Source organism: Mus pahari, chromosome 1, assembly GCF_900095145.1.
Source record: "Mus pahari chromosome 1, PAHARI_EIJ_v1.1, whole genome shotgun sequence".
Lineage (NCBI taxonomy): Eukaryota > Metazoa > Chordata > Mammalia > Rodentia > Muridae > Mus > Mus pahari.
Window position 1 is genome coordinate 75,973,181 of NC_034590.1, and position 20,294 is coordinate 75,993,474.

A 20,294-nucleotide genomic window follows, 5' to 3' on the forward strand; every position below is an offset into this window, starting at 1 on the left:
AAAAAAAAAAAAAAAAAAAAAAAAAAAAAAAGAAAAAGAAAAAGAAAAAGAAAGAAGAAAAGATATAGAAACGTTGACAGAAACTGGCAAGGGCCAAGAATCAGTAAGAACTGGGCAAGTGGGTGCCGCCAAGCAAGGCATTCTTGTGAAACTGAATGCCTCTCACCAAGGATGCGGTACTGTAGCTGTCCATTGAGTCCCCCATCTGGATCAGAGGCTCTTAGTGTGGTTAGGGTTTGGGGGTCCTGGCCTTCAGGCACTTCCAGGGAGAGGTGGGTGTTCCCAAAAGTTGGAGTATGGTCATTTTCATCTTCCACAGTCACTCTCACTGTGATGTGCGTTAACAGGGGTGGCAAGCCCCTGTCCCGGGCATATACTGTGGAGAAACAAAACCAGCAAGATGTACCCTACCCAATGCCATGGAGAAACCCTTACTACAGCGTTCACACATGTTCACCAGGTGCACATATAAAACAGAAAATGTCTATCTCACAACACGTATTGGGGCACACACAAAGACATACAGAACACATGCCAGAAAACATTCTTTCCTTTCTATGTTTGTCTCATGCTGACTACATGCAAGATACAGCTTCAGTTGGAGGCAATGTGACAGGAAAGACAATAAATTAGGTATCAAAGCCTGTACTCAGCTCTCAGTCCTGCTACTTCCAAATCCTGTTAATTTGAGCAAGTCACTTAACCTCTCTGCTAATATCAGTATGCTGCTCTGCTGAGTGGCTGCAGTATGAGCCAGAGGTATGGAAGGCTTGGTGGTGACAGTATGCACTGGAAAACTAATGTTGACGGCTAGAACTTAGTTCTTCCTACACTCTACCTTGATACTTCCTTGTAACAGGAGCTGTGTTGTATACAAAGCCTCTAGCTTTTGGAGGTCCTATCAGTATACCTGTCAAATTGATCTCCTCCTGCTCCTCCCGGTCCAGAGCCCTCAGAGTCGTGAGAACTCCAGTGTTTGGGTCCAGAGAGAAGCTCTCGCCAGAGACACCCCCATAAGTCACTTGCCCATTGGCCCCTGAGGAGAGGCATCATGGAGGACGATCAGAGGGTAAGTATACTTTTTATTCCCTCACTCCATCCCTCTCACAATTCACTCCCAACTCCATCCCTGCCAAAATTCATTCCCACAGGTCTTACCAAGGTCAGGGTCAGTTGCCTTCAGAGTGAGCAGAAAAGTGCCAGGTGGACTGTTCTCACGAAGGATGACATTGTACTCCTGCTGAGGGAAAACCGGTGCCTCGTCGTTGACGTCAACAACACTGACAGTCAGGAGCTGAGTAGATGAACGCGGCGGGGAGCCATGGTCCAAGGCCACCACTGTCAGTACATGCTCAGCTCGCTGTTCACGGTCCAAAGGCCGCACCACAGACAGCGCTCCTAGACAGCAGTAAGGTGGTTGGTAGCGGGCTTTAGCTTTCCTTGCACTTCAGCACCCTCCACGCCTCCCCATCGACCCTACTCTCACCAGTGGTCGCATGCAGCCGGAAGTGGCCATCCCCTCCAGCGGCAAGGCGATAGGACACGCGGGCAGCCTCCCCCAGGTCTGGATCCCGAGCTACCACGTGCAGTGCTGCGGGCCCAGGGGGCTGATCCTCTGGGAGGCGCACCCGTGATGGGGAGGCGAAAACAGGGGCGTTGTCATTTTCATCCGTGACAAAGACGCGCGCCGAAACGCGCGCTGCCCTGCGGCGGCTGGCATTGGCTGGCCGGTCGGTGGCTTCCACGAGTAGTAACAGCGCCGGTGTGGTCTCCCGATCAAGACCACGAGGAGCGCTGAGCGCCCCGGTGCGCGCGTCCAAGCGCAGGGCGGGCACCGGGGGCTCCTGCCTCAGCAGGCGGTATCGCACCTCACTGTTGGGACCTGGGCCATCCAAGTCTGATGCGCGGAAAGTGTATAGCGTGGCACCCGGGTCGGGGTTCTCAGGTAGCGCCAGGGCCAGGGGGTCGCGCGCAAAAGTTGGCGCGTGCTCGTTCTCGTCCTGCACACGCACCTGCACTCTCAACAGCCGCGCGCCTGCGCCTCCCGGCCCCTCGGCGCGCACCGTGAGCGCGCGCCAGGCTGGCCCAGCCTCGAAGTCCAAGGGGCGCGCCAAGTACAAGCGACCAGAGGTTGAGTCCAGCGCGAAGGTACCCTCGGGGTCCGCGCCACCAACCAGAGTATAGGTGAGTACACCCACACTAGCTGGCTCCTGCGGGGCCACCGAACCCAACAGGGATCCAGGTCGAAGCCCCTCAGCTGCTGTCACTGTAAGTACTACAGGCACTGTTGCCGCTGAGTCAGCTTCTATAAGATCTGGTGACTCCACCATACGAGTTGAGGGAAGTACCTATTGCATACCAGAGCAGAGAAACTGAATCAGAAGGATCCGTGTAAAAGCGTGTCTGTGCTGGTTTAGGGGAGGGCAGTCAGGGTGGTCTGACAAAGAGAGTCAAAGGATCTCAAGAATATGGATCTATAAGGGGAGACCCTGAGGGCCAGACCAGGGAACTCTAGGGAAGGCAGTCATACCTGCACGAGCAGTTGGAGGCTGGCACTTCGAGGGGGGCTGCCCTGGTCGTGAGCACTTAGAGTTAGTACATAGTGAGGCCGCTCAGCTCTAACCAGGGATGCTGCTGTGTGCAGCTCCCCGGTGTGAGGATGCAGAGAGAAGAGCTCAGAGCCAGGACCTGGGGACAAGCAGAGAAGAAAAGATGAGGTTTTGGCAGCCAGAGCAAAGCAGGCCATGAGAGCTCTGATCACTCCCAGGCTCCCTCCTTCTGCCCCCATACCAGTTAGGGTGTATAGGATGGTCCCGTTCTCCCCCTCATCTGGATCCTTGGCCTGTAGAGTTGTCACCAGTGTTCCTGGAGGCACTCGGTCTGGTACCTGTGGGAACACAACTCGCCTACAGTTGTCTTCTTCCAATGCTTAAAATAACCCAGAATTGGTTTTCATCCATCTATACATAGGTACAAATGTTTTTCCTTTTGTCTTATACCTGCTCCAGGAGGTGGTCTCTCTTACCTATACTCACAGCTTAATGGGGAGACCCCTCCCCATGTCTCTTATACTACTTCACAACATGTTCCTGGTGCTTTACATACCTGTATAGGGAGGCCCCCACCAGCAGCCCCTGAAGCCTGCAGGAAAGTGGGACTGTTGTCATTGAGGTCGAGCACCGCGACATGCACAGTGCCTGTGGCACTGCGAGGTGGACTACCCCCATCCTGCACTTGCACCAGGAGCTGGAAGCTGCTCTGCTGCTCTCGGTCCAGGGTTTGGAGTGTAGTCACTTCTCCTGGAAGTGGAGATGGAGATTGTGATGGGATGTTTAAGGATGCAGAGCCTGGTGACTAGCTGTGGCTAGGAAGTGTGAGCAAGTACCAAGGCTAAACTCCAGGCTGAATCCTGATCCTTAGAGCCAACATCTGGGCTAAGGACCCTGCCTGGGTATTTGCCAGTCTGAAGATGAGGCTGTGAGGTTTAAGTGCTTACCAGTCTGGGGGTGGATGCGGAAGGCCTTGGTGTCTTCTGAAAGCTGTTGAAGGCTGTAGGTCAGACGCCCATTAGGACCTGAGTCTCTGTCAGTGGCAAAGACTCGGCCTACACTGGTCCCTGGGGGTTGATTCTCTGCTACAGCCAGAAAGGTGGGCTCTTCAGACAAGCGGGGACTGTGGTCATTTTGGTTGAGGATAATGACCCTCACTGTGGCTGTGCCTGTCTGTTGCCCCAATTCAGCTTTGGAACCAGATACAGCCATCACCTTCAATGTGTATAACTCCTGGGACTCACGGTCTAGTGCTGTCCGTACCCATAGCCACCCACTCTGTGACTCCAGGCCAAAGGGGTTATTGGCTCCATCTGCTGCAAGGTGGTAAGTGACAGGGCTCCCATCTGGTGCCTGGGCTTGCACTTGCAAGATCTGAGTTCCGGTGGTAGTGCCCGAGGGTAAGTCCACACGGTAGGTAGGGCTATCAAATCGTGGAGCCAGCCCATGGATTCCCAAATCCTGTATCACCACACGAAGTCGGAAGTGGCTGGTGCGTGGTGGGGAGCCTCCATCTCGGGCCTCCACCTCCAGCTCATGGGCTGGTCCCCCTGGAGGCCCCAGAGGTCCCATGAGCTGGATGTGGCCTGTGGTAGGATCCACAGTAAACAGTCCATCACCCCCAGCAAGTAGACTAAAGGTGACTCTACTGTTAGCTCCCGAGTCAGGGTCTAGAGCGCGCAGTGTATAGACGGGAGTCCCTGGAGCAGTGTTTTGTGGCAACAGTACAGTGTCTTCAGGTGCAGGGAAGGCAGGGGAATTATCATTCACATCATCCAGCAGCACACGGATCCGAGCCACAGCAAACACTGGTGGGATTCCACTGCCTGCTCGAACTTCTAGCTCTAGGACAGGTCCCAGGAGCTCCCGGTCCAGAGGGCGAAGTGTTTTTAGTATCCCTGAGGGTGAATCTAGGGAGAAGAGCCCTCGGGGGTCCCCACCTGATAGGGTGAGGGTCACAGGCCCTAAGCGACCTAGGGAGAAAGAGAAAAACATTAGGAAAGAGGTAGGGCTCACCTATTAATCCCAAGAAAGGCAGGTCCCACATTTGTGTTTCGCAGAGTATTCAGAAAGGGGCTGGTGTTGGCAGGGAAACTGGTTGGCATTAGGGTGGTATTCGCGTGCCATACTGTTTTGTAATAGAGTTCCCTGCAGTATGCTGTTCTAGGGTCACCCTGAGATGGTACTGGGATATCTGATACCTGGTGGGTTGTGTGCCTGGACTATGCCCACACTGGTGCCGGGTGCCACATCTTCCGGCACTGAAAAAACATACTGTAGTTGCTCAAATATAGGTGGTGTGGGGGTCCCAGGCACAATGCTGATGTTGACTCGGGCAATGGGTTCTGCTTGTAGACCACCTCCATCCTGAGCCCCGATCTCCAGCTGCACCACAGAATTAGCCCGTCTGCCTAAGGGCCAGGCTACTGTCAAGAGCCCTGGAGAAGGAAGAGAAGCAAACACAGATGGAGAAAAGAGGGGGGAAGGTCCTGGAAAGAGGAGGCAATATTTAGGTAATATGTAGGTAAGTGGGAAGAGGAGGCTGGTAGCAGGTCCTGGTGATAGGAGGATCCTTACCTGAGTGTGCATCCAATGCAAAGAGTGGGGGACTGTTGCCAGCCAGGATGTGGTAGGAAAGTCGCCCATGGGGTCCCTGGTCAGGGTCATGGGCATGCACCCTCAGCACGGCTGTGCCTGGTGTACTCTGAGCACTCAGACTGACGGCATACTCCCGTGGATAAAACTGAGGTGGGTTGTCATTCTCGTCTGCCACAAATACCTTCACATACACCATGGACTTGAGGCCTCCCTGGTGGGACATGTAGCCATCAGTCAGTAGGCCTTGTCTAACTTTGGTTAAAAACTCTACCCCAATATCCTTGGCCAAGGTCTGGTTACTTACCCCATCGATAGCTGTCACCGTGAAGTCAAAGCTTGAAGGTCCCTGGTCATGGTCCAAGGTCCGGGTGGTACACACATCACCACTGTGGGCATCGATGCGGAATGGGGGAGATCCAGAAGCTCCAAGCCCAGCACCCAAGGAATAGGAGAGGAGGCCAAATGGGCCACTGTCAGCATCTGTGGCTGTTACCTGGGGAGAGGCTGGGGTAAGTGATGCTCCCCACTTGCTGGTCAGAAAAGGGCTAAATGGAAATGCATAGAGGACTAGAACCTGAACCAAAACCCAACCTCAAGCCAGATCCCACCACTTAGATTCCTGGGAGGCTCTGGTTACAATTTTTGATGTTGTTGTTGTTGTTAAATAGCAAATAAGACCCTGCCAAGGCTGAACCTTGGAAACAGCTCTTTACTGTGGCTGTGGGCCCAGATATCCCAGGAGACGGACTTTCTTCTGCACGAATCCCTGTGGGCAGCAGCACAGCTGCAGTCATCAATGGGTAGACTTATTCGATGTGTGTCTGAAGGCACTTTAATATATGGTGTTGATTCATTAGCATTGCCTTCCCAGACACAATACAGTAAAGATACAGCCATGGTTCACTTAGGTACTATAACTCATGTCTGACCGAAGCTCATCTAATCATACATTTTACTCTAAAAGGGACATCACAACCTTCCACTGCACTAAGTAAAACTACACTGTTCTACTTGGGGATTGTTCTGAATGACAAAAGTCACTAGTGAAAAGCACAAGTGTGCAACAAAAAGTGTCACCAAAACAGAACGCCAAGTTCACTTGATCACAGGATGAGAACTGAAACAGGAAGCAAAATGTCACCTGCTTCAGCCTCAAGGTAGGAACCTACCTATTAGGTGACTCGTCTCTACACGTGTCTGGGGTTACAAATATCCTTTTCACAGAGAGTAGTGAATCCGCATATAATGAGGGCCAAGTACAAAGTCAAGTGCCAAGGGCAGTGGCCACTAATTCCAGAGGGTAACAGGTACTGCTAGCCTCATCTACTGTCTGTCCTACTCAGCAGAGAACTGGTTGATAAACAGTAACTAAGATTGATATTTTAAGTCTAATCTTGTGTGTAGGGAATTTTTTTTAATAGGTTCTCCTCCTTAGTTATTCCCTTTAAGGATTTATTTATTTATTTATTTTATGTATGTGAGTAAGTGTTGCTCTCTTCAGGCACACCAGAAGAGGGAACTGGACCCCATTACAGATGGTTGTGAGCCATCATGTGGTTGCTGGGAATTGAACTCAGGACCTCTGGAAAAGCAGTCAGTGCTCTTAACCTCTGAGCCATCTCTCCAGCCCTAGGAAGTGTTGTTTTAAGATGGGGATCTCACTATGCAGCTCAGGCTGGCCTTAAACTCAGGATCCTCCAACCTCCCCCAGCTAAGTGCTAGGATTGCAAGCATGCCCTAGTCCATCCCAGCATATATGTCTGATCTTTACAGAGAGCATTCATCACACTGTTGAATCTCATCACTACAGGATCTGCTCTGTGATAGCTGGATGTGGCTTGTGCACTTTTAGCCTAGGTATACTGTACATGCTCTGTGCACACTTGTACATTGAATGAATAAGCATCGGATCACCCTGCTTTGTAACAAAACTTTCTTTCACTCTAAGTTTTACACATTGGGTGCACACTAAGCCCTCCATAGTGGGCTAGCTGGTGGCTGACTGCTGCAGGCAGTGACAAAGTGCTCTTTGTGGGCAGAGTGACCTCAGGGTCATGATATGCTGCAGGAGGGAGCTGGAGAGTTCCCCTTCTCAGCCAGAAAATGTGCTTGGAAAGAAAGCTGGCCAGGGATTTCTAATTGTTGCCCAGGCCCTTGACAGAAATGATCTGTGCCATTGTTTATCCTCCTGAGAGACATTAAGACCCTGCCACGGCTGAACCCTGGAAACAGCTCCTGCTCCAGCTCTTTCCAGTGCCTGTGGGCCCGGATATCCCAGGAGACGGACTTCCCCCTTGCGTCTATCCACACAGGGAACAGCACAGCTGCAGCTACCTTCAGGAGCTGTCAAACACCTCCACCCTGACTATGTTGCAGGAAGAAAGCAATAAACAGCAGTGTGTGTGTGTGTGTGTGTGTGTGTGTGTGTGTGTGTGTGTGTGTATGTGTGGAGGGGGGGTTGTCAGGAAGTGACCCCCAAAAGGCTCAGGGACCATTGACTGGAAATGACCAAGGCAAAGTGAATTTCCTGAGGTTTCTCAGTAAATGTGGACTGTTTTCAGCAGGTTCTCATCGCCATCCCCATGCTCCCACGCTGTTAGAAAACTCATTGCTTCTCCTCGTATCTGCACTTGACCCCCTGACTGTAATCGGAAGCACCATTTCAAGGACAAAAGAGAGACCCTTTTTTTTTTTTTATGATCCTTCCTACCAGACTTTAAACTTACTGTATGGTCCCATCATGACACCCTCCCTTTGAGCACCTCCTGTTTTGATCTTTTGCTATATTAATCCGCTTCTCCTCTTACTGGCTCCCTGCTACCATGGGCCCTTTTCCACTTACTGTACTCTGGCTGCTCTTGTTCATCCCTTGGCCTTTTTTTATTTTTTCCATCCTGCATGCCTCTTTTACTTTCCCAGCCTCAGGAACTATCTCTAATAAGCTCTAAGCTTAGGGGGCCATTCCCCTAGACTGAAAACTTGTACATCCAGATGCCTGTCCAACATCTCTACCTGGATGTCCCACAGTGACCTTAAATCTAAACTGTCCAACACTAAACCCATGATCCTTTCAAACCTGCTGACTCTTCCATCCACTTACTCAAGCCAGAAGTTAGTTCTTTCTTTTCCCTTGCCTGGAATATCAATCAGCCTAGCATTCAATAAGTCCTCATTATCACCCGTATATTGAGTGTCTCTCCATCTGAGCCATTCCTCCTTTGGACTATTCTGATCCCCTCCCTTGGACTATTCCGTCCCTCCAACCCATGCTTCTGGCATTTTAGGCTAGATTTTTTTCTTTATCTCCCTACCCCCACCCCCTTTATTAAAGCTGGATGCTACTGTGTGCACTACATCATGGTAAACAGCATCCCAGGCCTCTACCTACTGGATCTTGGGAGCATCTCATCACTTCTAACAATACAAGATGTCTAACTATTGCTAAATGTCTCCTCTGGAATGTAAACCAGCCCCCAGCTGTAAACCACTAGCCTATACTGACAACCAGTTGAGAGGTAAATTTGATCATATTCTTCCTGTACTAAAAAACAAAAAAACTTCAGGGCACTGGCTGTTACAGAGGCCCCGGGTTCAATTCCCAGCACCCACATGGCAGCTCACAACTATCTGTAACTCCAGTTCCAGTGCATTCAACACCCTCATGCAGATGTCTATGGGGTAAAAACACCAAGTCACATACATACATACATACATACATACATACATACATGCATACATAAACAACTTCAATGCTTTACATAGGGAAAACATTGGCTTGCTGTGGGCTCTAATTGGCTGGCCTCCTGTACAGTCTTACCTTCTCATCTCACTACTTGAACCCTCTTAAAGAAGTTAGGTTCTCTCACTCCTCTGTATGTGTCACCTAGCCTGGGACCTTTTACCTGTCTGATCATTCCATGAACTCTCCTTTACTCTTTAGATTTCAATTCAAAAGCCCCTGTGCTTTGGGAAAACTTCCATGCTGTTTATTATCCTACTATGGAAGTTTTCTTAATGCAACAAGCTATTTCTTTGCAAAGTAAGGCTTATTCCAACTTGGGCTTATTCATTAGTACATTCTGTATCCCTAATACAGTGATTGGCATATATAGCGGGTGTTTAACAAATGTACATTGCATAAATCAAATGTTAAGACTTTGTAGCAGTTATGAACTCCCAGTGGTCATTTTTATCTTTTCTTCATTGTTTCTAACAGCAAAAGCTCTAGGAAACCACCTGGAGAGTTGCTCTTGTGCTTCGGGAACTAGCTGGGAGAGGAAAAGTTTGGAAGCAATAATCCACTGGTCTTGGCCAAGAGAGTGCACACATGTGAGAGTGGGTGGTGGAGCCAGACAGCAGAAGCAGGCAAATATCCAGAATCTGGCCAGAAGGCAAGAGATCAGCCAGACCCAGGCACTAGCCTAGAAGTCTGGGCCAGCAGGCAGCCCCAGAGAAGATGCTCTGGTCTCTGATGAGACCTTCCAGCCCTCAGTCGTCTCTATTGCAGCTATATTTCATAGGGTAGCAAAAGCCATCTTTCCAAAAGACAGGCTGGCCTTCCTATGATTTTTAAGAAAAGTCAGAGTCTGCTATCTAGCCTGTTAACTAGTTTGTTTTCTCTCCCAGAAACTCTTTTTCATCTATATAACTGAGACCAACCCAAACACTGTAGTCTTAACATCGTGGTGTTTATCCAACAGCTTTCTGTAGGCAAGGTGTCTCTGTCCACATCTAGCAAAGCATCATTAATTCTTCTGGGCTTCCAAAGCACTTCATGAAGTGCCACCCTCTACTGTGCTAGTTATTGCTGTATTTCCCTATTTAGACTGAGTCCTGCGCAAGAATGGGAATCTCTTTCCCCTGTTCTCTGCTCTGAGCACATTGCCCGGCTTACAGTGCTGAGCAATGATTTATCACCCACACATCGATCCCTTCACCCTTAAAGCCAGTTAGCTACTTTAAAACCCAAAGCAAACAAACAATCTAATCATGTCCTTCCTGACTCAAAGTTCAAAGACCTCCTTTATTTTCCAAGGAAAGCCCTAACACATGGTGGCCAAAGATCTCTGCAATATGGCTTCAGACTGCATCCTTAGGTTCATGTTCTCCCCATCTCTTTCCTCGTCCACTGTGAGGTCCTCCCTCTCTCACACTAGAATCTTACTAGATTGTTCTTATCTCTGTCCTTGAATCCATGTGTCCCATCAAGGCTCCCGTCCAAAGGAGGGGATAGAGGTTTCTTCCAGCAGAGCATAACACTGGACTAAGCATAGAGCACTCTGTAAATGCTGGGCTATCCCTTGTGAAACAGGAGCCATGTGGGTGGACAAAAACTCCATCCCTGCAGTTTAGAAGCTTTGCAGAGTGTCTCTTTGTTTCCTGACACTATGTGACACTCTTCTTCCATATCCTATCTTAGTTTCTTCAACTGCCAAGATTACTGGTCTCAACTCTTGCACCCTGCCCCATCTTCTCATTACACTACCTCTACAGACGTTGGGGCTCATAGAACAGGGCCAACCCCTTTGGCTTAAGTCACTGTCAACACTATTGACAAAGCTAGTGCAAAGCTAGTGCAAAGCTAGGCTGCTATCCTGGGGTCCTCCGTGACCCTCACACCCACTGTTGCTCACAGTGCTGTGGGCAGGGGTTACCCACCTGCAGGAAACAGGTTCCGGGCTGGGTACCTTCAGGAAGCGAGGCATTGTAGAAAGTCCTCTGGAACTGGGGCTCATTGTCATTCACGTCTTGTAAGGCCACACTAACTGTGGCCGAGGAGACTAAAGGAGGCAGGCCCCCATCTGTGGCCACCACAATAAGCTGTGGCTGAGGCTCTAGTTCATAGTCCAGTGTGGCAGCTGTGGTGATGATGCCTGAGGTGGGATCAATGGAGAACCAGTGAGTGTGAGTGCCAGGAGCCAGACTGTAGGTGACCTGACCATTGGTGCCTTGGTCAGGATCCCGGGCAGTCACCCGTACCACGAAGCTGCCAGGCAATGCAACTTCAGGCAGAGGCTCAGGTCGGTAGAGCTGGCGGTCAAAAGCAGGTGCATTGTCATTGACATCAGTGACATGTAGCACAAAAGCAGCTTCGGCCCGAAGTGGGGGTGAGCCTGAGTCTGTGGCTGTGACTCGCAAGTTATAGACATCTCTCTCCTCCCGATCTAGCCTTCGAGCCACACACACCAGATAGATGACACTGTCTTGGGTGCTCAGAGCAAAGTGGCCCTCTCCACCCTCCAAGGACACATTGACGTGGGCGAAGTCACCATCATCTGGATCTGACACAGAGATTCGAGCAACAAGCTGTCCAGGTGGGGCAGCCTCAGACACTCGGGGGGAGCCATCAGCACTCAGGAAGATGACAGTCATGGACGGCTGATTGTCATTGGCATCTCGCACATGCACTGTCACAAAAGCTGAACCCAGCTCTGGGTGATCCCCACCATCCCGTGCCTGTACCACCAGTTCATGAACTCGCCTTTGTTCAAAGTCCAGTGGGCGCTCCAGCCTCAGAAACCCTGTGTGTGCATCAATGGAGAAGGGTCCATCACCTTCACTCTGTCTCCTGTTGATCTCATAAGTCACAGCCCCATTGGCACCAGCATCAGCATCAGATGCAAACACCTGCAAAACAGGACTTCCAGGGGCCAGACTCTCAGATACCACAGCATGGTATCGGCTTTGATTGAAAGCTGGGGCATGGTCATTGATATCCAGAAGTGTCACATCTAGCAGGGCCTGTGCTCTCCGCGGGGGTGAGCCACCATCATAGGCCTCAAGCTGCAACATGTAGTGTGAGCGGTTCTCCCGGTCCAGTTCCCCAGCAATCACCAGCTCAGGCACTGGAGCTCCACCAGGACCAGGACGTGTCTCCAGCCGAAAGGTCTCTCCAGCCCCATCACCAGATAGTGCATACCCTTGGGTTCCTAGGCGGCCGGCGTCTGCATCACGAGCAGGCTCCAGTGGGTAGCGTGTACCAAGAGCTGTATGCTCAGGTATTTGCAGGGTTTCCCGAGCCTGAGGGAAAGCTGGTGCATGGTCATTGATATCAGCTACTCTCACTGTAACTTCCACGGTGGCCCCATCAGGAGTGACTGCAGTGAAGCGGTAAAGGTCTCTCCGCTCACGGTCTAGGACCCGAGCTGTACGGACCACCCCACTGTGCTCGTCAATAGCGAGGTCTGTGCCTACGCCACTGCCCTCCTGGGCAGAGATGAAGTACATGGGAGGGGGCGCTGTGCCTGGTGGAAGCCCTGCACTGATGTCTCCAATCAGCGTGCCTGCTGGTTGTTCCTCGTCGATCTGTAGGTCCAGGCTCCCAGCCTGACCCCAGCTTCCTGGCACTGTAGCCCCCAACAGCACCAGCAATGGTAACAGAGTCCTGAGGCTCTTCATGCCAGGACAGGAAAGTGCAACACTCAGCTCCTTCTGCATGGCAGGGCCAGTTCAGCTGAAGCTCCAGCTCCACAGCAGACTCCTAGCCCAGCTTGATTTCAGGGTTTGGATCAGATCCAACTTGGGCTTTAGCTGCAGTTCAGGCTCCCTGACCTAAGAGAAAAGCAGAAGGAAAAGGTCATTATCAGGGTAGGATTAAGAGGCCAGAGAGACTGGGAATCTCAGACGTGCACAGGGCCATCAGGGGCTTGAGCAGCAGCTCATCCATTTCTATCTCTCCCTGGGAATCTGTACTCTGGGATTCCCCCAAGTCTCCTCCAGGCTGCCCCCTGGCAAAGCCTGAACTTCGTCTCTAAGCAGATTATTCCATCTCCTATTTTACAGGACTAAATGCCTACAAACTCTCCTTTTTCTAAACTTAAAACGGGTGACCTATGCTTACATTTTTTTTTCTTTGCACCAAGGACTAATACTCCCTTTCTAGCCTCAATAGACATATATGTAGTAACCATGCTTGAAATGTCAATCCTTAGAGCTGCTACCAGTATTTAAATATTTAGTGTCCCTAGCCCCACTTCACTCTCTCATCTACAAGAGCTAAGTGCCAACTACAAACAGGGAGTAAAGGGAGCAGCTCCTGGTTTCATGGAGCTTATAACTAGGAGTTGAACAGCCTTGAAGATGTCTATGAAGAAAACTTGGAAGCAGGAGAGGCTGGAAGGGACTTCACGGAGTCAATGGAGGAAGTTCTGAGGAAGTAACATGCATGCCCAAGAGCCAAACAATTAGTAGGCATTAGCTACGTAATGTTGGGCAGAGATGAGGGATATGGAAAGAATTCTAGAAGAGTGAACACAACTCGGGAGAGCTTAGAGTCCACACTAGAAGAAGGGCTGGGAATGTCTGGGGGTAGCTGGGAAGCATCGCCCGCCGGTGAGGTGTTATGTTGGTGCAGAGTGTATACAGAGAGCAGGGGCTCACACACAACACAATGAAGATAGGCCAGGAGGGCGTACAGGTATGGCAGTGTTTCCATGCTAATCTGGATGAGGACCAGCAAGCAGTAAAAACGGGGACTGATGGGTAAGTGTGTGGGAGGGGATTGGGGTAGAATCATCAGAACCCGGTGGCTGCTTAAAGGCCGGGTGAGAGGACAGAGATATCAAGGATGATGGGCAAATTCCTGGTGGAAAATCAACTGGACAAAGTGTCCTTAGGTGTCAGACTCTGAAAAATAAAACCAGTGAGGGGAGGTGCCTCTGGGAACCCTCTAAGGGAACGAGGGTCTCAAACGTGGCTAAAGTTCAAAGAGAAGGAAGCCTGTGGGTGACAAGCAAGAGCAGAATCAGTGACAAGGTGGAGCAGAGGCTGATGGTGACAAGCAAAAGCAGAATCAGTGACAAGTGGAGCAGAGGCTGATGGGAGGCAGCTGCAGGAGGGAATGGGGACTGTTCCAAGTTTTGCCTCCCTGTAAGGCTGCTTCACTTGCCCTCTGTGTCACCTCCCTCTCTCCCTCCATAGAGAGGCCCCCTTCTCTGTGACAACTCTCCCACTGAGCCAGTCATCGCTTCCTCTTACTGGATCATTCCGCACCACCGACCACTAATCCTGAAACCCACTGCTCTGGGCCTTACCACCATTTCTGCCCACACGCTCCCTGTCCACCTCCCGGCCCTGCCCAGGCTCCTTCCCAGGCTCTTCTCCTCTGTCCGGTCCTTTCAGGACTTTGTCCTAGGCCATCTTTTGCCATCCTCAGAGTCTGACTGTCAGCTCTCCCACTCCTATGCTTGTGATTCGACCGTATCCATCATTTTTACATCTAATCTATTTGTCGGCGACCTCTCAGTCCCCAGCTCTGCGGGCACTAGCCAGCCCCTCAGTCTGATTTTCACCTCTGTGTTCTTTCCCGTGAATAGCAACACCACCCACCCATCCACACCTCAGAACCAGAAATCTAGAAACTCTCTTTGGGTTGTTTGTTTGTTTGTTTTTGCTGTTCTTCAATCTTAATGTCTACTTTGTTATTAAAGCCTGGCCGCTTCCTCCAGGCACACCTCAGCTCTAGCCCGTTTACACGGTTGGCATCTTAAGCTGAAGCAGTGTCAGCTCGCCTTTCTATTTCTGCAACAGCTCCTTTCCGATCTCCCTGCTCCTGACCTGGACCCTTTTTTTGCTCCGTCGTCACGTTAGATCTTACCTAACCAGTCTATAGAGGATTCTCACTGATTCCCAATTCCTGACAACAGGAAACTGCTGCCCCCCACCTCAAAAGGCATGCAGACTCACATATACAGACACACACATATGCACAGACACATGTATATGCACAGGCACAGGCACATACATATGCACAGATACACACATGCACAGGCACACATATGCACAGGCTTGTGGCTTAAGTTTCAGGAGTGTCTTGTTCTAGGCAGAATATCTCTGACCCACATCATAAAGTCCGCTTTCCATTAGTGTCTTCACACCCTGAGTTCTGCCAGTCCCTCCATGTTCCCTGCTTATAGTTTTTCCCACAACATGTTGCATTCCCAAACCTTATGTTAATGTGCTTCTCCATTCTTTCTTGCTTTATAAGTGGTGTTCTCCCAGAATAAGATACCTCCCAAAAATCTTGTCCATGTTTTTAATTTTTGTTATTAAAAATTCAAGATCCAGTTTAAACTTCACGTGGATTTTCCCTCTGGCATACCCCACCCCTGCCCCCATGCAACAGTGCACTCTGTTGGGCTTCAATTAGAGCCAATAAGCTGTTCAACAGTCCTGGTGTGTTCTTGTGTCTACTCCTGCACTGGCCTGGAGGCTCCTGAAGGCCAGACAGGTCTTGTCTCTGGTTTTTCAAGATTTAGTTGAGATATATCATGAGCAGGCAATTGATACTGAAGGAGTAGTCAGGGTCTTACGCTCCACATCACTGCCCCTCCCCCAACACACACTCAGAGAAATGCCTGTGTGAACCCAGATGGCATACATGAACACATGACCCATGACCCTGGGGTTCTACCTGTCCTATGGCTAAAGAAGTGTGTCCTCTAGTCTCTGTGGATTTTGCTTCTTTCAGACTTCCTAGTCCCTGAAGATAGATGTGTTTGTGACCTTAACTTACACTTGCAAGTCCTAGGTGTGTTTGTGACCTTAACTTACACTTGCAAGTCCATCTCTCCCATCTTCATAAGGGAATACAAAGCAGGGGCTGGGTAAGGAGCCTAGAGAGATAGGTCAATGTGTAAAAGTGCTTGCAGGACAAGCATTGCACGAGCATGAGAAACTGAGTTCAGATTTCAGAACCCATATTTTAAAAAACCCTTGAGAATCTACACCTGTGCCTCTAAGTCCTGCACTGTGGGGAAGAGAGACAAGAGAAGCAGTAGGACTTGCTGGCCACTGACCTAGATCCAGGTTCAGTGAGAGACCCTGTCTCAAAAGAACAAGAAGAAGAGTGATGGAGCATGCAGACATACATGTGCCTGCACACACACATGTGCATATACCACACATTCATACACACATTATTTTTAAAGAGCAAGAGTTTGAATCCAGTGTCATTATTAATCTGTGAAGTGGTTGGATCTGAGCACAGAGACTGGTAAAGGGTTAAGGGCTGGCCCTCTTCACTTCACCAGTCTAAGGGCTGGCTCTCCTCACTTCACCAGTCACTGGGCAGAAAGCAGTAAGTAGCTCTTGGCAAGAGAAAATCATGAACAATGAGCTCCATGTTCTTATCGCACTTAGCATTGCAATGATCTGCCTTTCTATGCAGCTTGTGCAAGGGACTCAAGACTGTCTTACTCACACTTATGTGGAATATGGCCATAATACATGATCAACAGATTTTCTGAATGATAGGATGAGTCAGTAGTAGGAGATAAAAGTTCACATGAAGTAGCCTTGGAGGGGAAAGACACAGGCCCAGGTGTATCCCCTGTGTAAAAATAGCTCCTTCTTCCAAATTAGAGACTTCTTCAACCTCTTCTTACCTAACATAGACCTCTAGCCACTGCAGACTCCCCCAGGACACTCACCTCTGAATTCACAAAAGCTCACACAGAGCCCAGCCCCACACACACCCTAGCACACTTGGAACACTGATAGACAGGCTCATGCAGAGCTTTTCACAGACAGAATGCTCACATGCTAGAGACACATTCAACATGCACTTTCACACAAAGATTTACTCTAACACAAAACCAAGTTACATGTAGATACCTCCCATCACATGCATTCAGAAACCCATTTTCATACAAACTGGTATATTAATTCAGACATATATAACTCATATGCACAGAGAAAGCCACTTTTCCATGGATCTTAAACACAGAGACACATACACATTCTCAATAAACACACAAGCACACCCCCACACACATCCTTCCCTGCCCGGACAAACCCACTGTCTACTTCATGCGGACTGACACAGCAGGCACGCGCACACACACTTGCAGACCCACCCACACGCAGGCATGCTCTCACACATGCTGCCGGGGCACTCGTGGTCAGCTCTGCGGCTGCAGCTGTGACCTCCAGGTCCCTAGGGCCTCTGTCTGGACTATGCCTCATCACTTCCTGCTCCACAGCTTCCAGTTCCAAACTCGAACTCCAGACTCTCTCCGGAGACCGTCTCATCCTCTCTCCAGCCTCTTCTGGAGCACCGTGCCTCCCATCTGTCCAGTGTTTCTCACTGCCTCTTCCCTAGCACATGTTCGTCCTCCCTATTCTCCTTTCTTTCCTTTTCAGGTCTGTCCTATCCATTTCACCTCTGTCACCAGTCTGTCCTGCCTCCTGTCAAGCTCTGTCACATCTCTTCTTCCACCCAGTGCTGCCTCACCACATGCCCTCACTTTGTCCTCAGTCCTGTTACTTGGTCCTGACTCCATCCCGCTCTCCCCCTCTATCCCCACATCTGGGCCTCTGGAACCACAGCTGGTTCTCATTAAGAGGGGGAGGGGCAAGACTGTTCATTGGGGCCTGAAACGTGATGTCAATCCCCCCCTCACTAACAGAGCCCCCCCTTCTGTCCCCAGCTTGTGTGTCTACAGGGCCTGGGAGCAAGCAGAAACATGGTAGAGGAAAGAAAGGTGGGCTGTGGGGAAGACCAGAGGGACCACAAGGGAAGGAAGAATCTCTCCAGGAGGAAGTATAGGAGTGGCCCAGAGGTACAGAAGGGGAAGCATGCTAGGGGAGCTGGCACTGCCTAGGCCTCCTCCCTCAACTTCCTGTCCCAGGGCCAGCGGTGGGCAGGGCCAGAAAGACAACAGTGGTGAGGAGGGGGGCTATAAACGGCAGCTGAGCGAGAAGTGGAAGAACAAGAGAGCAGCCCCAGTAAGCAGAGGGAGATGTGGATCCAGGCATAAAGAAAGGAGGAGAGTGAGAGTTCTGGCGGGAGGATGGAGGAAGCAAGCCCATTGGAGCACAAGTGCTATAGCAGAAGAAGGAGTGGAAGCAGGAACAGTCAGACCAGGGGCTGCTGGGGAGGGAGCAGAACCCACAACTAGAGAAAGGGGATGAGGAGAGAGGTGGTGGGAGAAGATGGCTGTCACCTCCAGCCTGCCCCCAACCCGGGCAGTGGCCAGGGCACTGCCAAGGCCTGGCTCTGTACTACCAAGGATGTGTTTCCAAGAGGCACTCCAGGGAGAGGCTGAGGAAAGGAGAGAAAAGCAGAAGAGGGTCTGTTTCTGAGCTTTCACTGTGTGCTGGGCCTTGTGCCAGGCAGTTCACAGACAGTATCTCATTTAATCATCATAACAACCCAGCAAGGAAGGAATCCCAGCTTCCAGTTTTCAGTGAGGAAATGGAGGCTCAGAGCAAAACAATCTTCCTGAGTTAATGCCCTCCTAATCTGATCTCAGGACTACGCATACTCTGTTTGGCCTGCAACTTAGAAGAGGAAAAACAGGGGGAGAAATGGCAGGGAAGCTGAGTGGAGCACCCTGGCAGGATGGCGAGGGCAGTGAATCTGGAGAAGGAGGAAAACCAGGTATGAGGAGTCGGTAATGCTGCAGGCTAGTGAGGGGAGAGCTGAAGGAAGAGAGAAATGGAAAATGGGAGGAGATGAAGTGGACAGGACCTGGCTGAGAACTCTGTAGGATGGAGAAGCTCAACACTTTCCTGGGGCTCTGACTTGAGTCAGGTGGTGCTTTTAGGGTAACTGCAGAAGAAAAGCCACTTGGGAAGGAGTTGTTGACATCCTGACACGGAGATGTCCCACGAAAAATTGGATCTGCAGGCCGGGCTTCAGGAGAGATATGGACATGGACAACTGTGGAGTGACTGGGAACTGTGGGTGTGGAGACACCAATCTGATAGGGTGTAAAGAGTGAGAAGAATCCAGGCCTAAGCTCTACGGACAGTCACAAAGAAAAGGGAGCGGAGACCTTTCCTCTTCCTGGAGGCAGTGTATAGAAGTGAAGGAGGAACCTTCAAAAGGAGGCAAAGATCAGCCATGCCGAATGCTGTCAGGTGAGGCAGAGATGGGTTGCGAGTCACTGTTGGGTCTAACAGTTAAGGTGTTAGAAAGAGCAGCATCAGGAGAGTGGTCCTGCAGTGGGAAACCAGAGAGAATGTGCCAACTCACATCAAGGCACAAACCAGATTAGGCTCAGCATAGATATTAATGTGTGCTTACTGCATTCCTACAACAGGGAGACTATGTCCTAGGCAGCAGGGCAGGAAAGTGGCATAGACTCTAGCAATACAACCCTTTTCCCCCCACAGACACGGTCTTCTATGGCTCAGGATGACCCAGGACTCCTAATCATCTTATCTCAGTCTCCTGAGTGCCAAGATGACAAACTCGAGTCTTCTTGCCTGAATAACCTCTAAAGCCTTCATTTCCTCATCTGTAAAATGTGAATCAACGCACCTGCCTGACGGATGTGAGAGTTAAATGAAATAGTACAGAGACGGATGTGAGAGTTAAATGAAATAGTACAGACCCCTTAGCACGAATGCTTGGCTACTGCTTGCTGGTTCTGCTACGTGATGCACATATCAAACTCTGGGATAAGTGTTATTCCACAGACAAGGAATCTGAGGCTGGGAGACGGGAGCACAGAGACATGCAGAAATCAGTTGTGATGGACAGCAAAGCTTTTTGCTAACCCAATTGCCTCTCCGGTGCAAGGCTCAGAAAGCCAAGATAACGGTTCCTGAATGGCATGGAGTAAGGAACAACTGCCAAACTTTAGGAGAACCAATCTGGCACTGTGCTCAGGGTGGGCTAACAGAGGAAGAGCTCTCAGTATAAGTTAACTGACACTCTGGGTTAGAGGCATGTGGGCCCCCAGGGTGTGCGGGTTGAGGGAACCTGGCAGCCTGAAGGCTTGTAGGAATGAAAAAAACGGGCATGGAAGGAGAGGATACAGGGCATGCCTGTGATGCGATTCACAAATAGATGCAGTCAGCAAATATTTAAGGCCTACCGTGTGCCAAACTCACCACATCCCAGAGATAGAGCAGTGGCTCAGAGAGATAGAGCCTGTGGTGTTTACCTGTGAACTGACCCCTAAAGCTGGACCCCAGTGATCACTGCCCAGGTGGTAGAGGAGACTAACGAAGGTGGAGACGGCAAAAAAAAAAAAAAAAAAAAAGGTGGAGAAAGTACCTCAGAGGGTATCTTGAAGGCAGGGAAGCTTAGCAAGAGAATTCGGATGTTAGGTGGAAACTTCCAAGACCCAGCATAGAAGAAGTGAAATACAGTGAGCTACATTAGTAGTTGAAAATTTGTCAATTTCATTTCTGAAT

The 20,294-nt window shown here is 50.2% G+C and overlaps 1 protein-coding gene across 1 annotated transcript in view; it reads right to left on the bottom strand.

Moving 5' to 3' along the window:
• The window catches only part of Dchs1 (dachsous cadherin-related 1), a 33,761-nt gene that overhangs the window by 7,236 nt on the left and 6,231 nt on the right, over positions 1 to 20,294 (bottom strand). Inside the window, exons 2-13 of the mRNA XM_021204799.1 lie at positions 10,806 to 12,698; positions 5,452 to 5,640; positions 5,127 to 5,358; positions 4,751 to 4,987; positions 3,497 to 4,522; positions 3,106 to 3,299; positions 2,791 to 2,887; positions 2,531 to 2,688; positions 1,487 to 2,348; positions 1,159 to 1,398; positions 911 to 1,036; positions 167 to 376 (exon numbers count right to left, since the gene is read on the bottom strand). Coding sequence (XP_021060458.1) covers positions 167 to 376; positions 911 to 1,036; positions 1,159 to 1,398; positions 1,487 to 2,348; positions 2,531 to 2,688; positions 2,791 to 2,887; positions 3,106 to 3,299; positions 3,497 to 4,522; positions 4,751 to 4,987; positions 5,127 to 5,358; positions 5,452 to 5,640; positions 10,806 to 12,584 — 5,350 coding nt within the window. The 5' untranslated portion in view covers positions 12,585 to 12,698. The remainder of the gene's footprint in view (positions 1 to 166; positions 377 to 910; positions 1,037 to 1,158; positions 1,399 to 1,486; positions 2,349 to 2,530; positions 2,689 to 2,790; positions 2,888 to 3,105; positions 3,300 to 3,496; positions 4,523 to 4,750; positions 4,988 to 5,126; positions 5,359 to 5,451; positions 5,641 to 10,805; positions 12,699 to 20,294) is intronic.